General features: G+C 37.9%; 1 protein-coding gene across 2 annotated transcripts in view; it reads left to right on the top strand.

Moving 5' to 3' along the window:
* The window catches only part of LOC122548466 (mitotic checkpoint serine/threonine-protein kinase BUB1-like), a 62926-nt gene that overhangs the window by 24425 nt on the left and 13408 nt on the right, over nucleotides 1–25093 (top strand). Inside the window, exons 8-19 of one of the 2 annotated variants that reach the window (XM_043687177.1) lie at nucleotides 746–939; nucleotides 2513–2625; nucleotides 7000–7349; nucleotides 8887–8942; nucleotides 11521–11640; nucleotides 13615–13746; nucleotides 16462–16558; nucleotides 16646–16733; nucleotides 18968–19127; nucleotides 19766–19853; nucleotides 20504–20742; nucleotides 22156–22299. In XM_043687177.1, coding sequence (XP_043543112.1) covers nucleotides 746–939; nucleotides 2513–2625; nucleotides 7000–7349; nucleotides 8887–8942; nucleotides 11521–11640; nucleotides 13615–13746; nucleotides 16462–16558; nucleotides 16646–16733; nucleotides 18968–19127; nucleotides 19766–19853; nucleotides 20504–20742; nucleotides 22156–22299 — 1781 coding nt within the window. Of the gene's footprint in view, nucleotides 1–745; nucleotides 940–2512; nucleotides 2626–6975; nucleotides 7350–8886; nucleotides 8943–11520; nucleotides 11641–13614; nucleotides 13747–16461; nucleotides 16559–16645; nucleotides 16734–18967; nucleotides 19128–19765; nucleotides 19854–20503; nucleotides 20743–22155; nucleotides 22300–25093 lie in introns of both variants that reach the window. The other variant, XM_043687176.1, reaches the window with a different exon arrangement.

Raw genomic sequence — 25093 nt, 5'->3', positions numbered from 1 at the left:
GGCCACTGCAGCGGACAGCTGAAACTGACAACCGGGAGCGGCAGGGACAGGCCACTATAAATGCCGGAGGAAACACCACAGAAGCGCTTCACAGGAGGCTCCCAAGCACTGAGGATGTCACCTAGACAGGGGACGAAACGTTTGCAACAAAAACTTCCAGCTCGGTGAACAGAACCATATTTTTTATTACTTAATATTCATAGGCTTAATTGCAAACATATTTATATTGAAAGTTGTTTGTTAGTCATTAACTCACTCTTCCAAATCTCTCCCTCCTTCCCCATCTCCAAACTGAGAAGTGAATCGAGTACAATAAATAACACTTAAATTTAAGGAGGTGGAAGTAGAGTCCTTGAATACCTTTTAAGGCAGAGGTACATAGGTTCTTGATCAGTAATAGAATAGTAAGTGGTTGAGGTTGGGGAGGAATGTGGAGTAATTAGATCAGCCATGTGCTTATTAAATGGCAAAGCAGGCCCAAAGGGCTGAATGACTTACTCCTCTTCCAAATTTGTTTTCTCATTTGAAGCATATCTCTACTTCACAGAATAAATTGTAATGAACGATATTAGCTCTTATTTTGGAGTACCAACACATTACAGGTTTTTTAAACTAGTCATTTTGTATCTAACGTGACATCTTCCATTTAGATCTTTGTGTGACTGTGAATAATTTTCATTTGATTACGTGATATGATTTCAGTAACTATCTCACACAAGTTTTCTTATTTCTATTAACCATTTAGAATTCCAAAAGCACCTAAGATTGTGAATCAAAATGACAACCAGGGTAAAAATCAGGAAGCAGTTGGTGAAGTTCAGCAAGTCATCATGTATCACAAAGATGTTCTTTTTTCTGGAGATAAAGAAATGTGTTTTGAAGAAATTCGAGCTAAGGATTACTTTGCACGAAGCCAACTCAAAGAAAAGGAGGAATGGAGTATGTTTTTTTTAAGTTTTACTTATGACTTTTAGCCATTCACTAGAACTTATTGGAACTGCTGAGAAGCTTTCAGTTTTTGCTTCCTTCTTTGGCAGTGTGGGTTTCCAGCCTTTTATTTATTGCTCATTGCTGTTGCAACATTGTTTGTCAATGGCACCATTGAAGTCAATACTTTATGAAACAAAAAATTAAAATAGTATCTTCCAAGTATTCCATGTTTAAAAAATGGTAGGTTTCTAGGGATATGTAAATCAAAGGACTTGAATTTGTATTGTGATTTTTCACAACCACCAAAGATCCCAGAATACATGACAAATAATGAGACAATTTTGAAGTGTAGTCAGTGTTGTAATACAGGTCATCTTCCTATAATGCATGTTTTGTTAATGCAAATTCGCTGTAATGTGATTGATGAATTGGGGACACTGTTTTCAAAGTGTGAACTTTTAAAACGAATGTTGGCTGTAATATGGTTACATCGCCAGCACTTTAAGTGCTGTTTCTAAAGCACGATTTTTCTATAACCTAAGGTTGCACAAGAACGTAGCCATCACTTTATAGAAAAACTACCCGTATAGGAAATTGTTTACTTGCCAAATGTTCGCAAACCTGACCAAGCGTTGACTGAGGGACAAACATTGACCAAGCGAGCATGAATAACTCCCCTGACCATCTTCAAAATAATGCCACGTTATTCATTGATTCAATGAAACAAACTTAACACATTCATTTAATGAATCCAAATGCATTGATTCATTCAATTGATTCATTCATTCAAACTGCACTCAGTCGTTCAATGAAACAAACTGCACGTGTTAATTCAATGAGTAGAACTTCTCTCATTCATTCAGTGTCTCAAGCTTAACGCATTCATTCACCTTTAAACTGAGGCCTCTGATTTAACGCACAATCCAAAGTATGGCACCTCTGACAATCTCTTACCTGAAAACATTCAGGACTCTTCAAAAATGGAAACTTAGTTTATTTCAAGTGGAAGTTGTTTTAAAGGAACAGCAATTGTTACCTACTTTGCAAGTTATTTTTATTATGATTGAGCTATTACAACTTTATTTCCCTGCTTTTGCTTCATATCTTTTGATGCACTTACCTAACAAAACTGAATTGTCCTTCATCTGTAATTACATTTTTCATTTTCTCAAAATGCCACAGCCTTTTATTGAGAAACTGTCTGGTTGCTTTATGCTTCCTTATTTCCCTCTAAAGTGGCCTGGCTTGAATTCTCCAAATGCTTCAATCTTGAGATCAACTGCTTTTATATGAATAATGAGTTTTAGCAGATTTTTGGGAAATTCTGGCCATTTTCCTGGCTTGGTATGTAGTTTTACTTTTCTGAAGATAAAGTTTAAATGACTCATCTCATCAATCTGTTGCAACTGATTAAATTCAGAGTGAAAATGCTCCTTTGCCCTTATAATTGGTCGCTATTTTCAAAGAGTGAAATAATCTGCCACTTAGCATTCTAATATGCCCTAATACTTTTTTATACAACATGTAATTGTCTGTTTAAAGATTCAAATGGTAATTTTTATTTTGTTCAAAAAAATTGAAGAGAAGATTTGCACAGCCTCCAAATCTGATGAGATCAGATCACTGGAGCAAAAACTGGAACAACTGAAAGTACAACTGAAGTTAACTCAGGAACGGGAGCAAGAAATACTGCAGGTGAGATCTGTCTGCCTTTAGAAAAGATACCTATCAGAGATTTTGTAAATCTTTAATACATTGTACATGCATAAAAATAGAGTTCAAAATTACATTTTAAAATTATTTGGTAAAAGATAAACTAATGTTAAAATATTGCTAAATGTACACAATGTTTAGTCACATTTGATCAGTATTACGGAGCAACCCAGGTTTACATTATTCTTCAAAACTGAATATTTAACACTAGATTTTCTCATAACCAAAAGAATGCTTGTCACTGCTTCAGCTGTGCAGTATTGTTGCTTCTACATTTTCCATCTTTTATTTAAAAAAATGCAACTTACTTCTTCCAAAAATGTTAAGAAGCCCATCTGCTGTTGTTGTGGATATGTTTGCTGAGCTGGGAATTTGGTTTGCAGACACTCCGTCCTCCTTCTTCTAGGTGACATCCTCAGTGTTGTGGAGCCTCCTGCGAAACACTGCTGTGCTGTGTTGGTTGGAATCTATTTGGTACCGTTTCCGGTTGCCAGTTCTGAATGTTTGTTGCAGTGGTCAGTATGTTGGATCTAGGTCAATGCGTTTATTGGTGGAGTCCGTGGATGAGTGCTTTCAAGAATTCTCTGGCTGTCCTCTGTTTGGTTTGTCCTATTATTGCTGAGTTGTCCCAGTCGAAGTTGTGGTCCTTATTTTCTGTGTGTATAAATACTAAGTAGAAAGTGAGGGCTGCAGAGTTGAAAAGGGTGGTGCTGGAAAAGCACAGTGATCAAGCAGTATTCGAGAAGCAGGAGAATTGACATTTTGGACGGAAGGCCTTCATATGGCAGCATTTAAACCAACAGCCGTGCTCGGGACAACAATTCACCAGAACAAAAGACCCAATACCCATCATGTGCAGGACAAACGTGTACAAGATTCCATGCAGAGACTGCACGAAACACTATATAGGACAAAAAGGCAGACAACTAGCAATCCACATTCATGAATATCAACTACCCTGTAAACGCCATGACCAGCTATCCCTAGTACACACACAGACAACAAGGACCATACATTTGATTGGGACAACGCAGCAATAATAAGACAAGCCAAATAGGGACGGCCAGAGAATTTCTAGGAACTTGGCATTCATCCACGGATTCCATCAATAAACACATTGACCTAGACGCAATACACTGATCACTGGAACAAACAACCGGAACCGGCAACCAGAAGCAGCAGGAATAAAATCGAATAAGTTCCAACCACACCGTAAACTAGTGCTTCACAGGAGGCTTCACGTCATTGAGGATGTCACCTAGGAAGGGGACAAAACATCTGCAAATTCCCAGCTCGGCAAACATACCCACAACAACGGCAACCAGCTCCCAAGCTATAAACCTTTACTCAAAACTGAAACAAGTATGTGCCTACTGCTTTTTTAAAAAATCATATCAGTGAAAGAAAATAACCCATTGCATGCAGTGCCATGAAACTAGCTATAGCATGCAGAAAACCCCTTGGGAAAACAACAACATTTTAATTATTAAAGCTAATCTTGTCCTATATTTCATATGGTTAAACTATGAAAGATGAAGACTTTGGGAAGTTAGTGGTGATATCTTAGGGACAGTCTATATTACAGCAGAGGAGGTGTTGGATGTATTAGAATATACGAAGATGGATAAACCAGATATATCCAAGAACACTTCAAGAGGCTAGAGAAGAAATTGTGGAGGGCTTGGCTGATATTTTTGCAGAGAAAATGAGGTCTGCAGATGCTGGAGATCAGAGATGGAAATGTGTTGCTGGAGAAGCGCAGCAGGTCAGGCAGCTTCCTGAAGAAGGGCTAATGCCCGAAACGTCGATTCTCCTGTTCCCTAGATGCTGCCTGACCTGCTGCGCTTCTCCAGCAACACATTTCCATCTCTGATATTTTTGCATCGTCATTAGCCGGGGGTGAGGTCCCGGAAGACTGGAGGGTAAGGAATGTTGTGCCATTATTCAAGATGGGCTGCAAAGGAAAGTCTGGGAACTATAGACCAGTAAGCTTAACATCTGTTGGAGGTAAGTTATTTGAGAAAATTCTGAGAGATAAGATGTACACGTATTTGGAAAGACAGGGTTTCATTAGGAGTAGTCAGCATGGCTTTGAGTGGGAGATTATGCCGTATAAATTTGTTAATGTTCTTTGATGAAGTGACCAGGAATGTTGATGAGGGCAGGGCAGTAGACGTAGTCTGTATGGATTTCATTAAGGCTTTTGATAAGGTTCCACATGGTAGGTTGCTCTGGAAGGTTAGATCGCATGGAATCTAGGGCGTGCTGGCAAATTGTCTACAAAATTGGCTTGATGGTAGGAAGCAGAGAGTAATAGTGGAAGGATACTTGTTGAACTGTAGGCCTCTGACTAGTGGAGTGCCTCGGATGAGTGCTGGGCCCATTGCTGTTTGTTATCCATATAAATGATTTGGATGAGAATGTACAAGGCATGATTAGTAGGTTTGCTGATGACACGAAAATAGACGGTCTCTTGGACAGGGAGGAAACTTATCAGAAATTGCAGCAGGACTTTGATCAGCTGAGGAAGTGGACTGAGAAATGGCAAATGTGATAAGTGTGAGGTCTTGCATTTAGGAAAGTCAAATCAAGGTAGGAGGTTCATGGTGACTGGTAGGGCCTTAAGGAGCGTAGTGGAACAGAAGGATCTTAGAGTTCAGGTTCAGAGTTCTCTGAAAATGGAGGCACAGGTAGACAGGGCAGTGAAGAAGGCTGTTGACACATTGACCTTCATCAGTCAGGACGCTGAGTATAGATGTTGGGAAGTTAGGTTGCAGTTATGTTGGTGAGGCTGCACTTGGAGTATTGTGTTCAGTTTTGGTCACTTTTGCTACAGGAAGGATGTTATGAAACTGGAAAGAGTGCAGAAGAAATTTACAAGGATGTTGCCTGGACTCAATGATCTGCGTTATAGGGAAAGGTTGGACAAGATAGCACTTTTTTATTTAAAGTGTAGGAGACTGAGGGGGTCCTTTATAGAGGTGTATAAGATCATGAGAGGTGTGGATAGGTTGGGGAAATCGAGGACTAGATGCCATCAGTTTAAGGTTAGAGGGGAAAGAATAAAAGGGAACCTGAGGGGCAACCTTTTTACACAAAGGATGGTGCGCATATGGAATGAGCTGCCAGCGGAAGTGGTTGAGCCAGGTACATTAACAATATGTAAAAGGCATTTGGACAAATATATGGATAAGAGAGAATTAGAAGGCTATGAACCAAGAGCTGGGAAATGGGGTTAGCATGAACAGACATTATGGTTGGCATGGACCAGTTTGGGCCAAAAGGCCTGTCTCCATGCTGTAGGTCCCTTTGACAGAATATATCATTGAATTCTGTGTATTGTTAGTACTGCTGAAGCATAAGCTTATTTTAATCGTAGTGCCATAGTGTATGGAGCATGGCCAAAGATACATACATTTTATTATACCAAGTTCCCTCAACAATGCTTGCAGTCTTCAACATCTCTCTCTTCACATTGCCTTTTCAATACGCCTTTTCTGCAATGTTGGATATTTTAGTTCTCTATTGTCTAAGGTCTTGTAACTAAAGAAGCTGTGCCTAGGTACTTTTTGTACCTAAGTTGGCACTGTAATTGGCGATGTATAAACCTTTCACTACTCATTGAGTATATGTGACAATAAAAGCTATTATTTTGACCTAAAGTTAACTCATTTTCCAGTTACCTACTATATTTGTATTTTCTCAAGAAAAGCTTACCAATAACTAATTGACTTTCTACTATGAACTGAAAGTTGCCATAATCCCAAAGGACCATAGGTTGCTCTCTTTAAGTCTGAGGGTCATGATGCCTCAAACAAAGGACAAGTTCAGAAGGTGTGTCTTTGTGGTGACCTCAGCTACTAGAGGAATTGAACATGGTTGTTGTCATTCTGCTTTGCAAACTAGCAGTCCAACCAACTGAGCTTAAACCAAACTCTAAATTTTTAACTGTAGTATCACTGTTAGTGCAGGATCAAATTTTAATGTAATTGTGTATATTTTATACTAAAAATGATTAGTGTGGCTAATGTAACTAGTACATTTATAATCACACTGATATTTAACATATCTTATCATTTGGAAGTAGCATTTCAAAATAATTGTAGTTCTTCAGTACCTTTTTAACCTCCACTATCTCCTCATTCCTTTACGTCATTGGTAATTTGAAATTTGTTAAACTCTATTTAAAACATATTCAATAAGTGATCTTTCACAGCCCTCCTGCAGTAGAAACTTCCAAAGGCTTACCCTCTAGTAAAAATAGAAATCTCAAATTATTGATTCAAAGTGCCTTTAATGTGCTCTCTAAATGTTTAAAATTTTGTTAAGCAGATGTCATCCCAAACCTCCTTGCAGCTGATTCCTGAATCATCAACTCAACCAACCAAGTCTGTTGCAGAATCTTCCGCTACTGCTTTACAAATGAAAACGGATAAAAGGCTAATAAAGGAACAAAATTCAGCTTTAGAAGTTTGTGCTAGAAAAGTCACAACCACAAGTTTTGCTACAGCTCATCTGCATCAACCCCAATGTGAGATGTCATCATTGATGCCAACAGTAGATGATAAATTGAAATCTCCTGGCTTTCAAACTGTGTCTAGGATTTATGAAGAGGCAGATAAAGGGGTCAGTGACACACGGACACAAGTGGAGCCACTGTCCAGATCCCTAGTTACGGGTTTAAATGAGAGCAACAGTCGGGAACAGTACGTATATTTGCTACATTTTTTAATCTTAAAATGTTTATATTGAGTGTTTTGATAATGATAAATACTGTTTTCTTAAATGCTTAGTTTCTTAAATGCTTAAGCTTAAATGCTTCTTAGAAGCTTAGTTTGAATGATCCTTTCTGGTTTGATTTTGATTACCTTTTGAAGTATTTGCAAAGCATCAAAACAGTGCACAAATCTTCGGTGTTTTAATTGACACATTACCACTTAGATATCAATGCAATAGCCTAGTGACTCTTATTTGTGAATTTAAGTCCGTAACACAATGCAAATATGCAAAAAAACTATAAATTGTGGGCTGACAACAGAAAACATTAAGAAAATTGACAGAATTTTCTAAAAAAAGCAACTGAATTGCCCTACCTCCTTCCCATTCTGGTCTATTGTCATAGGACTGGAGTCACACAATATTGATCATTGGCGTCTGTGTGGAAGCAGAGGTGGAATAAATAAATATTTGCATATCATTACCCCCAAACACTTCAGAAACAAATATCAAAAACCCCTGCGAGATGTTTACATTTTCTTGCACTTTCTTCTTCCTCTTCCTTGTTTTCTGAAGATTACGTGATTTATCTGAAATACACTTCTATAAGCATGCAACCCTTGCCATAACTCAAGTCCAATATTCAAGTATCTGTTAGACAATTAGAGCACAATATCGATCTTATTATTATGCATTGATGAATGGATCCTATTTTGAACCAAAATGACATCTGATACATAGGTGAACAACTCAGCTGCAGATTGTGCCAGATGTCATTGTTCAGTCAATTCCATTGGAAGTATGCCGGTGCAGACAGATTATGACATAATAACTGATTTTAGATTGTACTGCCATTTTGGAGCTTACCACTTCAGTCAGTGAACTCATTTAATGTCATGTAGGTGAACGTGCTTTACACAGAAATAAAGACCCACTCTCCCTATGGTTGCATTGCCCTGTGACTGTGAACCTTTACACATGAGACTTCTAATCTGAATCCTGAGCTAATTGCTATACGATTCGGCTTGCTATCCATTATCGCAAATGGACTATTTAAGGTAGCTAACTATTTCTTTCTCTTGCCTGCATCAGGAAGAATCAATGACAGATTTGCTAAGGTTGCAAACTTCATTGTTGTACAGGTTCTCATATAGGGCTCTTGCACACACACCACATGGCAGATCTAATTTCCTAAAGATCATTATGAACTTTACAGATTTTTACCATAATCTGACAGTTTAACAGTCACCCTAACTGGCTCTCCAACTTTATTCCATGCTTACTTAATTAACTGAATTTAAATTCCACGTATCCTGGTGGAATTTTGTTTCTTAATAATTTATCCAGGACTCTGGATTTCTCGTGTAGTAACATGAAGCCTGTGTAACATTATATTCACCTACAATGTCTATTAATTCAAAAGAAAAATAAATGGAAGGGTTTGAACTGTGGTGCCTCAGAGTAATTGTTTTCAGTAAAACATAATGACTCTGCAATTGTGTAAGACAACATATTTTAATCTTTTAGGTTTATGAATAGAAGTGGTAACAGTTCTAGGACCCCGCTCTCGAAACCAAAAGACGGTAATTTATATTGTACTTGGAAAACACTTACTTGAGCTGTTGTCACGTTTGTAAAGTAACACTAATTGAAAACTATCATGAAACAAAAATGAAGTTAGAATTTTAAAAGCTAATATGTGTGCAATCAGACGTGTAAGTGTACTCGTTATTTCATAACATCATACAGGAGGTTTACTTTTTTGTTTACAGTTTTGATTCATTGGCCCTTAGCTCCAAATGGTACTGCACAAGCTAGTCTGATCCCAGCTGCCTTCCATCAGAACAATTTAAGCTGTTGGATAGCCTAGGTGCTCAACTACCATTGATAGCCCATTCTCCTTGCATTATTCAGCAGCGGAGGCTGTCTCATGATGCTGGAGAACCAAGTACCCTTTTACCTTTTCAGTATCATTCAATGTGTATTTAGATATCTTTCCCAATGAGCCTGATATTGAAAAGTAATGTTTTCTACAGTCGACAATATTCTTAAAACCAAAAAGTGAAACTCTGAAATAAAACCACTGAAAACTGATGTTAACAAAAAAAGCAAATTAGTAAATATCTGTGTCAAAATATTTCCATTCCAAGTCAAACCCCTTTTCAGCAAGATGACTTATTATTCTTTTAAATTTTAGGGATATTGTTGGCTTAATCTACTTAATTTCTTGACATAGGATATTCCCTCCATCTGGGCAATCTGAATTTAGTTCTTTCTTGAGTAAGAAGACCAAAACCATACGCACTACTCACTCACCAAGGCATTTACTTTATATAATCTGTACTAAGTCTTTACCCTATACACCAACTTCTTTATAAGATTATGTCATTTACCTCTCTAATTACTTGCATGTTAATTTTATGATTTGTGTACATGGACATAAAGTCCCAACTAAATGCTGTAATTCTCCAATTTCTCAGTATTTGAAATATTTTGCTTTTCTGTTTCTTTTCTGTCAATTTGGACAACTTACCATTTCTTCACATTCTATTTTAGTTTAGTTTTCTTTTCCTGTGCTTTTTTAAAATCATTCATGGGTTGTCACTAACCAGACCAGCATTAATTGCCAAAAGAGCAACTAAGTGTTAACCATATTGCTGAGAGTCTGAAGTTGTGTGTAGGTAGAGATGGCAGTTTGCTTCCCTGAAGACAAATTAATAAACCAGATGGTTTAGCTAACAATTGACAATGGTTTCATGGTCAGCACTAGATTCTTAAATCCAGACTTTTATTGAATCCAAATTCCTATATTAGCCTTGGCAGGATTCAAACCAGGGTCCCCAGAAAAGTACCTGGGTCTCTGGATTAACAGTTTTATGATAATACCACTCCCTTACATTCTCCTAGTTTTGTATATTAAAAAAGCTTGAAACTGTCAGTGATGCCATTTATTTAGATTGTATATAATTAAGACTCATGCTGTGATAAGCCTAAGACAACCCATTTATTTCTACTCTCTGGTTATTGTCCATTTACCAAATCCTAAACAGTTTGTAATATATAATATTGTGTAATAGAGCCTCATCTGTGGCAAATTTTTTAATACCTTTTGAAAATCCAACTAACATTCATTCTTGTTTACCCACCGATTTCAAACTCAAGTAACTCTCAAAATAGTCAATGGGGCTAAACCGGTTGATTATTAACCTGTAAATCCTTCTGACATGCGCCAATGGCAGGCTGTAACTCTGGGAGAGATTCCTGGTTAGTTCTGTGATGGGCAACAAATTTGCAGCCTATGCCATTACTGTCCATAGCTCCAAATTAAAACATGTACATAAGTATTCATATTGCCTTAGGAACTCTGACCTTCCCACCTTCTCTAACACCACCACCATAGGTGCAGGGTTGCAGCATGCACAAGAATTTGTTACTAAACCTAGATAGCCCACTCTCCATTTTTGTTCTGGCTTTACATGAACATACAAGAGTTGTAATTTGCACTCTGGAGCTTGAGGTTGTACTCAATGCATTGATTAAAATGATGTACTTCCAATCCAGAGTGTGATAGAGTGACAAAAACAGCTCCCCAGAATGATTTATTTCATGCTTTAACTCTCATGAACTGAAGGTCTCTGACTTGTAAATCTTCAGCTACTTGTTAGATCTATCCTTGCAGTTATCTCACAGTTGACAGACTGGCCTGCCATCACAGTAAAAGTCATTATGAAACCATGATTTAGGCACCATGGAAGTATGGCAAGTTGCTGCAGTGAGTAAGCAGCTAGCAGGAACAAAACTGTTCCTTGTTTAGAGGCAATGTGTATGCAGTCTTGGCTAATTGTCTGAGCTTCACATATTTTGACTTTGCTTTTTGTCAGTCATTAATGTTGGCTATAGAAGTTAGGTGATTACTTCTTTGGTCAGTGTGTCAATTCTTGGCTCTAGGTAACTTAATATTCTTCTTCACAAGCACTCTTGTCTGCTAGTGGTCCATTAAAAATGGGTGGCACCTACCTCCAAACTTAGCTATAAAAGACAAAGCCTCTGAAAATAGCATTTTTGTTCTTGAACTTTCTCTTCTGCCACCTTAGCAATCATACGTTAGGGAGTGAAATCTTTTAATATTTAATTGTTGGCTTTAATATTCAACTCTGACAGGAAATGTTTCTGGATCAATTGCGAATAGATCCCACACACCAAACTCTTCATTTGGCTTGGTTCAAGCTACTCCATCCAAAGTGCTACCTTCACCAACAGTTTATACCAAAGAAGCATTGGGTAAGAAACAGTTAACATTGATACATGTAAATTGTAATATGTTGATTTAGAAATCTTATTAATTTGAAAACAAAAATGGATACACAACAACTGTCTCACCTTTGGCTCACAGAATTACATTTAACAACACTCATTTACTCCTCCATCTACATCTCTGGTATGCTGTGCCTCACCAGCAGGACAGACCTGCTGAAATGGCACAATAGTCAGAAGGAAGAAGTCCTGACAGTCTTGAAATTGACTTAGACTCCATAATGACATGTCAAAAACAAACATGGACAAGAAAATCTCCTACCACTTACTATTATCCCTCAGCTGAAGTATCCATACTACTTCACATTGCATAGTACCTGGAAAAGTACTGTTAGCAGTAAGAGTATAAAAGATACTCTGAATGGGGGGATCCATCATTGCGAATAGTTTGGTAGGGCCATTACTGGCCCAACTGTTCAATTGGGAAAGGATGTAGCCATCAGATTGAACTTGTGGCAGGTGATGGAAAAACTAACATGCAAGAAAAAAACGTACAGCCACAATCTTACTAACCTACCTGTTACAAATGCATCTATTGATGATCGTGTTAGTCAAATGAACCACTGCTTTTGCAAACAGTTTGTCATGTTCACATAGAGTATACACTCCATTGTTTGGCACTACTTCTACATGGGGTAGGTTTAGAAATAAATTTAGAGTTCAAAAGTGAGTCAACCATGAGATGCTGTGAGTCATCATGAGCAATTTAATTGTATTTCATAAAAATCTGTATACCCGTGGCCCAAAGTATCTCTCACTCTACCAGGGACAAGATCAATAGATACATGAGAGCACCACCAGCTGCAAGTGCCCCTCCAAGCCACTGACCATCCTCACTTGGAAATATATATTGCTGTTTTTTTTTCTGTGCCACTGGGTCAAAATCTTTGACTTTCCTCTCTAATGGCTTTGTGCATCTATCTTCAGTGCGTGAACTGCAGTGGTTCAAGAAGGCAGCTCACCATCACCTTCTCAAGGCAGCGACAGTTGGCGATAAATACTGGCCCAGCCTGTGACACTCACATTCCACAAGTGAGCCTTTGTTAAAGAAAAAATCCAAAACCCAGGGATTAACACAGCAATGAGTTGAACAAGAAACCATGCCAAGAGCAGCACTGCATATATCTTAAAAATGTAGCACTGACTCATGAAGCTACAACAATACTAACAAATTCTAGATAGTGGAAGCAACATTTTATGGGCACAGTTAAATCATTTCACAACTAATGGATCAGTTCAAGTCACTGAAGTCCTGCCACAGCCATTGGTGAACAATTAAGCAATTAATTGAAGGAGATTCCATGAACGTTGCCATCCATAATGATAGCAGATGTCATCTCTGCCTCCTTCTGAGATTTCCCCAAGTACAGTTGCCAGTTTTTAGGCAATTTACTTAACTCCAAGTGATTTCAAAGTAATGGCTGAGTGCACCGTATAAATCAAATATCTGTAATTTCAGAGTCTAGCCACTTTTGCCTGTAATTTTAATATTATTTCTTGGTCAAAATTCCGAAACTTCATCTATGAATATACTGACTGCATGTGTTGCAACAATTCAAGTTATTGCCTTGTTACCACCTTCTTGAAGGCAGTTTAGAATTGGCAAAACATTGCTGGCCTGACCAATGATGCACATATCCCACAAATGGATTAAAACAAGCTGCTAGCTTCCTGAGTAACTTACTGAAAGGTGATCTAGATTTCAAGGCAAAAATGGTCGCTAATGAAGGTTTGGTAAATTAGAATTGATACTGAGGAGACCAACGTAACCTGAACTAAAAGTTGGCAAAATCCCAAAAATGTAACCATGTCTGAAATTAAAAAACCATTACCTCTAACTTGTAAATGTATTTAAATTACAAATTGAATTTAGAATGAGTGTGCAATACAGAACAAATTGTAAAAATATAACCAAAATTAATTTGTCTTCTCTTGTGGTAGATGCTATAATGGATATGTTTCAGGCACCAGTGATTCCTGAATTACCTCAGGTAGATGAACATGATGGTGCTTTTGCAGAAGATCAAACAGAAATGCAGGATGGAGTTTCCAAAGTATTTTGTAAAAAGGATGGTAAGTCTGTGAATTTTGTTTATCTTCTATTCCTTTACCACAGCTCTAGCTATTTTAATTTTGGATATATTTATTTGTTAGCTCCAATATCCATTAAAACTAATGCACATTTTGTACTATGGCTCATGCTTATTAGCTATCTCATTTTATATCAAACAGCACAGGAAAGACTACCATTCTATTGCGAGTTGAATGCTAATGTAAGTTCCAAGAAGAAATTGCAGAGGGTTAACCTGTGGCAAAACAAAATTAAATCCCTCAAGGGTGGATTGTAACAGTTCAAGATGGCATCTCACTACCATAAAGCAGTTTAAAGAATTGAGAATATTTTAACAAATCAGTATATGGGGATATTATTATTTTAAAGTAAAGGCATAATAATGTGCAAAGCGAAATAAAATGTTTCTATTAAGATTTAATAATTGTCTTAATATGGAACACATAGATAGCTAATAAGCATGAGCCATAGTACAAAATATTTGTAATAAGGCATTCACATTTTTATTCAAGGTCATAAAAATGACTAGTGTATTCTAAACTGTGAAACTATAAGTCATGAAATCTTAAAATCCCAACAAAATGAAACAAACACCCCGGACACAATCTCTTATAAGTATCTGTCATTGCTCAATGCTAGTCTGCTCACCTGCGTGGGATAGTTTTAGATTTAACTTCATACACTGTGTTGAACTTGGCTCAATATGTTTTCCATTGAATCAAATAGTATTGCATTGAAGGATCATTCCAGTGACTTGAAACTTAAATTGAAACCCTGTCTCTCTTTTCAGGTGAACACAAAATATACCATGGCACTTTGTAAGGAGTTATATTGTTAGTGACATTTACCCTCCAAATGGTATTTAGTATCCTGGTCATTTGCCTCACTGTGATTTGCATGACTTCTGTTCTGTGCAAAAACCTTTGTTACAACAGTGACTGTGAAACTACTTAGTGTCCCTGCCTTTGGGCCACTCACCCTGTACATGTGTCTTAGCATATCAAAATAGGTTGATTATAACAACTATAGTAACTATATTTACATTGTATCACTTTTTGGGCACTTGTGGTAGTGTTCCTACTTCTGAGCAAGGAGAACCAAATTAAAGTCCCACTTGTAGATTAGATTAGATTAGATTAGATTAAATTACAGTGTGGAAACAGGCCCTTCGGCCCAACAAGTCCACACCGACCCGCCGAAGCGCAACCCACCCATACCCCTACATTTACCCCTTACCTAACACTATGGGGCAATTCACCTGACCTGCACATCTTTGTGCTGTGGGAGGAAACCGGAGCATCCGGAGGAAACCCACGCAGACACGGGGAGAACGTGCAAACTCCACACAGTCAGTCGCCTGAGGTGGGAATTGAACCCGGGTCTCTGGCGCTGTGAGGCAGCAGTGCTAACCACTGTGCCACCGTGCCGCCCCCTAAGCAGAGGGGGTGTAGCAGAGGTGTCTAATAAAATCTTTGATCAAGCTTATTAGAAAATATTTACAAATACAGTTCAGGTAGGTTCTTGGTGGCTCAGTAATAGTGCTCCTACCTTTGAGCCAGAAATCTTGGTTTCTGCTTCAGATATGTGTCATACATGTGATAGTTTGATTAAAAATATTGATAAATGCAGGGTTTCATTTTGATTTCTGTGATTTCCTTACTATATTTTGCTTACTATTTCGGCATGGTGGCTCAGTGGTAGGCACTGCTGCCTCACAGCGCCAGGGTCCTGGGTTCAATTCCAACCTCGGGCGACTGTGTGGAGTTTGCACATTCTCCCCATGTCTGTGTGGGTTTCCTCCAGGTGCTCCAGTTTCCTCCCACAATCCAAAGATGCGCAGGTTAGGTGAATTGGCCAAGCTAAATTGCCCATAGAGTTCAGGGATATGTTCGGGTAGGGGAATGGGTTTGGGTGGATTACTCTTCAGGTGGGGGGGTCAATGTGGACATGTTGGGCCGAATGGCCTGTTTCCACACTGTAGGGATTATAATTCTAATTACTTAATTATTACCTTCCAATTAAACTCTTCTTTGCTATTACTCTGTTTAGGCTTGCTGATGATATGTGGTAGGTCTTGGCTGAGAACAGATTATCTTTTAAAGTATTGTTACCCTATAAAATTGTTGTTTTCCATTGATGTGAGAGAATAATAGAATGGAAACCTGGAAATTTGTGGGGTTGAAATCTGTCAAATAAAGCGGTGTGCTTTCTCTGAGTAATGTGGCTGAGGGGCAGTTCAGCCTGTAGCAATGATCATTGAAGTTATACTGTAGCGTCCTATTAATCGTTTAATCCTGTAATGTTTCACACCATCTTTCCTGTTCTTATTGCATACCGAAGAAATTTGCTGATGACAGAAAGTTAGATGGCATTGTAAACATGTACGTAGTGGCATAAAATTACAAAGGGATATTGATTGTCTACCTGGGCAAAACTGTGACAGATGGAGTTCAAAGTAAGCAAGTGTGAGATTGTCCATTTTGGATCAAAATGGATAGATAAGGGTTCTTTTTAGATGATATGAAGTTAAAGTATGAACATACAAACAGGAGTAGGTCATTCCGCTTGAGGAGTTGTTTCCAAATTCCTCTCAGAATTCTCATTGGCAAATTTATACTTTCACAGAGACCTTAAAGAAAGTTTCTGAAAGTGTTTTATTAATTACATTTGAATGTTGTCTCTTAATTTTATTTTTGCCTCCACATTTTTTTGTCAAGACAACCATCAATCCATGGAAACTCTGAGTATGAACTTTGCTCCACCTTCTACAGTACCATTCTCTATCTTTGAAGATGATGCTGGTAGTGTGAATAGGTACATAAAACACAGTTTGTTGTAACACTTTTTTTTATTAAACCATAGCCAGTTGGTCTCTTGTTAATTAGCATTGCAATGTTGCAGCATACAAAATGATTTGAACAGTAAACCTGTAGAATCGACACCGTGGGGAGAATTGTCAGAGAAACAGTTGATGGCTAGTAAAGTAACGGTAAGAAATATTTTTATTTTCCTACCCCACTATCAGCTGAAATGTTTGAGTGCTACATGTACACTGAATTACTTTTTTAAACATAGTGATGCAACAGTTATTTTGTTTAAAAGGTTCTAGACCAGGTTATGAAATGAATAACCATTTAATCTATAGTGTTGGTTCAAGAAGAAATCTTACAGGGCACCTGAATAAGTAGAGTATGGGATCTTTAATATCCTTTTAATGAACAACAGAACAAAAATTCAAGATCTTTACTGACTTATTATCTTCATCTGAAGGAAGGCACTTCTGACAATGCCACATTTCTTCAGCAATTAGTTTAGATTACTTCAGTTCTGTAGTGGAGCTTCAACCTACACTTTCTGACAATAAAAGTAAAATTGCTGTTGAGCCAACCTAAAGCTAAACTCTTGTTGCAATTGTGAGTAAAACTTAACTTATTAACCATCTTCCAGTACTTTGTATAAACCACACAGCAGTCAGTGCTTTGGTGTTATAATCCTAGCTGATGTTATTACTGAGCATGTCAGGTCCCAGAGTACAATCTGGCTTGTGTGGGGAAATAAGAACAGGAGTAGGCCATTTGGCCCTCCCAGCTTGCTCTGCTATTCATTATGAATGGCTGATCATGCAATTCAGTAGCCAATTCCAGCATTATCCTGATATCCTTTAATTCCTTTAGCTTCCAGGTGCTGTATCTGACTCTTTTTTTTCTTGAAACCATACAATGTTTTGGCCTTGACTGTTTTCTGTAGTAATGAATTCCACAGGCTCACCACTCTCTCTGGGTGAGGACATTTCTCATACTCTTATTCCTAAATGGTTTACCCCTTATCCTTAGACTGTGACTCCCTTTCCTTCGGAAATATCCTTCCTATATCTACCCATTCTAATTCTGCCGGAATTTTATAGGTTTGAATGAAATCCTATCCCACCCACAACCCCACCTTCATTCTACTAAATGACTCATTTTTGTGGTCCTTCAGTAAAACATAAACATGCAATACTGCGGATTCTGTTTTAACTAATAAAGAAATGATAAAATAGAACAAACCAAGATATTAACATATAATACAATTTGAATGATTTTGAAACACATTGCAAAACAAAAGTTCCATTTATCTCAACACCGTCGCATTACAGTACTCAAATATCAGAGAATTCTCTTTTCTGTCATAAGTTTATGTTTGATATAACAGTTTCCTTCAATTCAAGGTTTTGATAGCCTTTTGATTGATTATTCACACAACTGATCTTGAATCTTTTTAGCTTCAATTAATCCCTTCGAATGTCTAATCTACAATTCTGATCTGGAATTTTCAAACTATACCCTTAAACTGAGGTAATTTATTTCTTTACTGTCTTAATTCCTTTCTCGAGAGAAACTGTTCTTGCATCATCTAGCCACAGCCAATCTCTGCAAACAGAACTCAAAAGCTTTCAAGTTTGGGTTTTTCCTGAAGCAAAAATAAATTCTTGTTTTTCCTAAACCAAAAACAAGATAATGGCTTTCAGTGTTTGTTTTCTCTGATGGTAAAACTTTCATAACACAACACAACCTCACGTTATTAATTCAGGAGGGCCCCAGCCACTTGTTCTCTAAAGTATACTGGTTTAAAACAAAAGCTTCGTAAAGTTAATTATTACTCCTTCATACACAAAGTCCAAAACTTACTTGCCACTAGCTCAAAACCCAAACTCTTAAAAAAAAAATGTATCATACACCTTAAATCACTTGTTACCTTCCGTTAGAAAACTGAAACAATATTTCATGTTTCTTTTGAAAGTTCATTGGCCTGAAATGTCAACTGTCTCCTTCTACAGAAGCTAAATGTCGTCTTCTTGTCCCATTTTTATATAAGATAGTACATCATATGCCTCCAAAGTAGTAATGACATATTCCATCTATCTATATTTTCATATTGAATTTAAGTATTTTCATAACTATTGGTCAAAACTACTTTGTGATGTCACATAATCATTATGATGTCATAAATTACTCTCAGTCCCTACCCCCAACACAGAATGAGGAATAGAAAGACTTGAAATTACTTAACCCTGCCCACTTACTTAATGTTTTACCATGTTGGATAGTAATAAAGTGAAGACTGTCCCAGTGAATCAATAATGTTGTAATGTATCGTCAAGGAAGTTCTTTGCCAATTCTAAGGTTTTGATACTTATCCTGATTTTGTCAAGTATGAAACTGACTTTTAATCGTTTTTGCTCAGGATAGAGATGATCAAGCTGTTTGGGCTGTTTGTGACAACCGAACCTTGGTAATCAACCCAAATGATACACAGAATTTTGCGTTTGCAGCCCCACTAGCATCAACTCCATTCTATGGGGTACCACCACAGCATAAGCAAGATTCAGAGGATTACAGTAAAGGTAACTATCAGCATAGAGTTAAACTGTAAAGTATAGGTAGCCTTCATTTAACATTCCCAATGCCTTCCACACAAAATAGCATTTTAAATGAAAATAATTTTCCCATTTGAAAAAACGTTTGGGTTAAGATCCTGAACAGAAATTTTTACATGTTGGCTACCTTGAGCCCAATTGGCTAAAAATTGTTTTACTAATTCTGTTTCTAATTTTAATAAGTGCTATTAGCTTACTTTTTTCACCAATCACTAATTCATGGGCATCCCTCTACCCACCCACTGTGACTTCCAGATTCTGCACCAGGGAGATGGGCCATGAGAGTGAGAAGCCAACTGGGGAGTGAGAGAGGCCATGTGAAGCATTCAGAAAGTGGAAAGAACATGGGATAATCGTCACGAGCGGGAAGGTCGGGAGAGGGAAGTGGCAAGCAGGAGGGTTATCAGAGATCAAAAAGTGGCAGTTTGAGCATGCTGGGCTTTTTTAAAAAAAACCTATTTCCAAGTTAAAATTGAAATGGTAACAGTGAATGTCCTTAATTTACAAACATGGATGAAAGTCAAAATGAAAGAGAATGCATTTGAACATTATACAATCAATTAAAACTGGGTGAACTGAAGAGTAACAGTTTTGTTTTCTTCCAGAAAAGGCAGAACTTAACAATGATGCAAACCTGGTGGCTCTTTCATCAGATGAGGAATACATTCAGCTTGCCAAAATCAGAAAAATTAGGTAGGACGTGCTAATATGAAGGGTTTCAATTTTGTCTACTTAAATTTGACAATAGTTACGAAAACCTAATTAATCATTAAATCCAGTGAATTAATTTATTTAGTTAATATTATTAATTACAAGATTTTGAAAAGTTTTCAGTGTGGTAATGGGGTGGCATGGTGGCTCAGTGGTTAGCACTGCAGCCTCACAGCGTTGGGGACCCGGGTTCGATTCCTGCCTCAGGCAACTGTCTGTGTGGAGTTTGCATATTCTCCCCGTGTCTGTGTGGGTTTCCTCCCACAGTCCAAAGATGTGTAGGTTAGCTGCATTGGCCATGCTAAATTGCCCGTAGTGTTAGGTGTGTTAATCAGGGGTAAATGTAGGGTAGGGGAATGGGTCTGGGTGGGTTACCTTTGGAGGATCAGTGTGGACTTGTTGGGCTAAAGGTCATGTTTCCATACTGTAGGGAATCTAATTTTTATAATTTTGTGGGGTTTTTTTAAGAATTACATAGTGAATGCCACAATGGCAAAAGCAGTTTTCAATATTGGCTCCCTTTTCATTTATGGCTCTAAACAAAAATTCCACTGGTGCCGAATTAATCTTTCTTTCTCTCTTCTTTCACCCTGTCTTTCCTTCACTACCACCTCCAAATATATATTTTACAGTCCTATTCAGGATTTAGGATCAGAACAAAACAATAGAATATCAGCTCCTGCCATTGACCCTAGCCTTAATGACGCACCAGTTTCTGAAGAGTTTCAGATGATTGATGAGAACCTTGAAACATGCAGCGTGCCGAACATTGAAGATTGCCTTAAACCTGAACAGTCATTTTGCTGTCTACAGGAAATGTATTGCAGTGATCTACAGTTTGAGGAGCCAGTTGAAACCCCAACAGAAACTGGTAAATGTAACCATCTGTACCATATCTCCCACAACTAGAGGAGTTATTATTGGAGAACTGTTATGGAATATCACCTATTTTAACATATTTGCCATTGTGCGGGGCAGGAGTTGAGTTACTTGACACAGTATCCCTAGTCTCTGACCTGCTTTGTAGCCACTGTGATTTATGCGATGAGTCCAGTTGAGTTTCTGGTCAATAGTAACCTTCAGGATCTTGATAGTGGGAAATTCAATTATGGTAATGCCAATGAATATCAAGAAACAGTAGTTACATTGTTTCTCATTTGAGATATTCATTGCCTGGCATTTGTATGGCACAACTGTTACTTGCCACTTGTCAGTCCTTGGATATTGTCCAGACCTTGTTGAATTGAACATGGACTGCTTCAGTATCTGAGGAATATGAAATAGTAATAAACATTGTGCAATCATCAATGAACATTCCCACTTCTGACCTTATGATGAAGAGAAGGTCATTGATAAAGCAGCTGAAAATGGTTGAACCAAGGACACTACCTTGAGGAATTCCTGCAGAGATGTCCTGGAGCGGAGGTGACTGATCTCCAACAACTACGCCCATTTCCTATGTGTCAGGTGTGACTCCAATCAGAGGAAAGTTTCTTCCCATATACCCATTTATTCCAGTTTTGCTATGACACCTTGTTGCCAAACTAAGTCAAATGCAACCTTGATGTCAAGGACTGTCATTCTCACCTCAAGTCTGGGATTCAGCACTTTTGTTTAAATTTGAACTGAGGCTGTGATGAGGTCAGGAACTGAATGGCCCTGGCAGAACCCAAACTGGGCTATCTGAATGCCAGTGATTAAGATAGCGGGAGATGGAATCAGTGGCCAAGGAACAGAGAATATGGTAGAGCAAAAATAATGCTTTGATTTGCCTTGGTATTAATTGACTTTATTAACCAAGTCATGGAGTGTAAGAGCAAGAAAGTTGTGCTATAACTTTATAAAATCTCAGGTTTTGTGAACCATTAATCCAAGTGCAGCTTGAGTGTGAGATGTTATCAGATCGTTGCCAATAGCCAAAACAAATAGTGGCCTATCTGAAAAGTGTGCAGATTTTTAAATCTCAAGAAAATAAAGCTTGATCAGTAATAGTATCGACCATTTCATTGTGATGTGATGCAGTTTTAGTTCCTTGTCTAGAATGCAAAATGTTACACAGTCTTCGGATGGAATGAGTGAATGGCTCATTTCCTTGATGTCCTATTTGCATTTGTGAGGTGCAATGTACTTTTGACTTGGGGTTTATGCTTTAAGTCCTTGAAGCTCTTATTGCTGAATATCTGTATTGATGCATACTATAATTATGTCTATTTTAAAAATATCAAAATTTAAATGCAGTAAAATGAAATATATGAAAACTTGATTTTTTGTTTTTCTTTGTCAGGTGCAATCATCAGGAATCCTTGGGACAAGAATCTTTTAAGTGAAATTCTGTCAAATCTAGCTAAACCATTGACTTCCTATAGCTCTTTTTTAAATTGGAAGGACAATATGCCTGCTGTCAGACCGAAAATCAATCTTTATTTGGGTAAACAGCACACTTATTTGGAATCTACTCATTTAATAATTATCTAGTTGAGATCTATTTCTATTTGTATTTTTTGTGAGCAAAATGTATACGGTTACTTTGCTATTCCGTTTTCCTATAATTGGGCTCCAGGAGCAACTTTGGTAGTGTGCATGCCAGTAATTTCTTTCTTTTGTGGACAAGGACTTAGATTCAACTTGCTGTTATTTCCTGCTGACTAAACTGCAATATACTCCAGGGTTTTGCAGCAATTGTCTGCATGTATACCTTCCCTAAAGTGTAATAGGCATCGAAATGTTGCAGTTAGTTTAGCTAATTCTAATTTTAAAAGCTTTGCACACAGATATTTTTATTTGACATAATGCAAAGCTAATAATAAAAACAAACCCACAAATATTTTTTCAGCTATTTTGTTTACTGGAAATATAATTTCATTAATGGCATAATGACTTCTGTTCTCCATACTCTTGACTGTGGAAGATGTTACAATCCCCATGAGAGAACTGTAAACCAAAATAATCAGAGTTGCTTGATGTCTTCCCCAATTAAGAAATTACCTCCAAGATTTCACTTTTTTGTTACTTTTACTTTACAAAGATTGGGACCAATGCAAATTAATCATAAATTAACAAGTAAATACAATTTAGACAAAAAGATTACTTTAAATAGTCAAAAGATTAAAGGTGCACAAGTATGACACCACATGCAATCTCACCGTCTTCAGAACTCAGTCAGTTTAGCTGTTGAATCTGATTCATCGAAGGGCATTTTCAGTCTGATGGCTTTAGCCACATCTACCAATCCTCTCTTGCTTAAGTCATGCCAACCTTGATGATGTAGCTTTCCAGACTTTTTTTTAAATCAGTTAACCAACATTTGCATCAGGGAGGGATAGTTATGGATAACGATTGTACAGATCTTCAGTTGAAAGTGCAATATTGGGGAAGATGTGTTGCTGGAAAAGCGCAGCAGGTCAGGCAGCATCCAGAGAACAGGAGAATCGACGTTTCGGGCATAAGCACTTCTTCAGGAATCCTGAAGAAGGGCTTATGCCCGAAACGTCGATTCTCCTGTTCCTTGGATGCTGCCTGACCTGCTGCGCTTTTCCAGCAACACATTTTCAACTCTGATCTCCAGCATCTGCAGACCTCACTTTCTCCGCAATATTGGGGAAGGCTAGTTACAGCATTATTAGGCAGGAATTGAGCAATTAGATTGGGATAGCTGTTAAATTTACATCTCACTTGTGGAAGAAGGTCTGTTAGGACCAGAATGTTTCTGTGAGGATGTAAAATGAAGATGGCAAGATTCAGCAAGCTTGCATGACTAGAGATATTGAAAGTTTAGTCAAAAAGAAAAAGGAAGTACGTATGGTTTAGGAAACTGAAATCTGATAAGATTGTTACGGAATATAACGGAAGCAAGAAAGAACTTGAGCAAGGAATTTGGATGGCAAAAATGACCATAAAACGTCCTGACAAGTAGGATTAAGGAGAATCCCAGGCCATTTTATACCTATATTAGGAGCAAGAGGGTTACATGAGGAAAGGGTAGGTCCACTCAAGAACAAAAGAGGGAATTCATGCATGGAGCCAAAAGAAATGAGTGAGACTCCTAATGAGTACTTCACATCCATATTCACCAAGAAGGACATGGATGATGGTAAGATTAAGAAGGGATAGTTTGATATTCTAGGGCATGTCAATATTAAGAAGGAGGTGGTGTTGGGTGTTGTGAAAAACATTAAAGAAGATGTACCAAGAGCTTGATGAGACACCAAAAGACATGACCCACTATCACTACTTTGTATACATACAGACAAAGAAGGATACCATTGTGACTGGGACAACACATACATCCTAGGACTGGTGAAATAAACAATTCTTAGAGGCATGGCATTCTAACCACATCAATTTAGATCCTATCTACCTTCCCTTTAAAATAAAAGCTAAAATGACATCACCCACCTTAAGAAACAAAGACTTATAAATAGAGAGGCAAGACGTACCACCAGCGCTTCACTGGAGACTCTCACTGATGATGTTACCTAGTTTGGTGATGAAACATCTGAAAACAAACCTTCAAGCTCAGCAAGCTAACTTGCATACCTGATGAGATCTATCCCAGGATCATGGGAAGCAAAGGAGGAAATTGCTAGGGTCTTTACAGAGATCCTTGTATCTTCTTGAACTATGGGAGAATAGTCAATGTTGTTCCTTTGTTTAAGAAGGGATGATCCAGTAAATTATAGGCTGGTAAGCCTTGTGTCAGTGGTAGGACAATTATTGGAGAGGATTCTTGGGGATAGGATTTACTTGCATTTAGAAACAAAAGGACTTAATAGAGCTCTTGTATCTCAAATTTGATTTGAGTTTTTTTGAGTAAGTCATGAAGATGAATGAGGGTAAAGTAGTAGATGTTATCTATATGGACTTTACTAAAATATTTGATAAGGTCAAATGACGACCGACTTGACACCGACATTTTATACAAACCCACCGACTCCCACAGCTACCTGGATCACACCTCTTCCCACCCTACCTCCTGCAAAATGCCATCCCGTATTGCCAATTCCTCCGCCTCCGCCGTATCTGCTCCCAGGAGGACCAGTTCCACCACAGAACACACCAGATGGCCTCCTTCTTTAGAGACCACAATTTCCCTTGCCACGTGGTTAAAGATGCCCTCCAACGTATCTCGTCCACATCCCGCACCTCAGACCCTACCCCTCCAACCGTAACAAGGACAGAACCCCCCTGGTGCTCACCTTCCACCCTACCAACCTTTGCATAAA

The sequence above is a fragment of the Chiloscyllium plagiosum genome, chromosome 3 (assembly GCF_004010195.1).
Source record: "Chiloscyllium plagiosum isolate BGI_BamShark_2017 chromosome 3, ASM401019v2, whole genome shotgun sequence".
Taxonomy (NCBI): domain Eukaryota; kingdom Metazoa; phylum Chordata; class Chondrichthyes; order Orectolobiformes; family Hemiscylliidae; genus Chiloscyllium; species Chiloscyllium plagiosum.
This window is presented reverse-complemented; position numbering and strand designations above follow the sequence as displayed.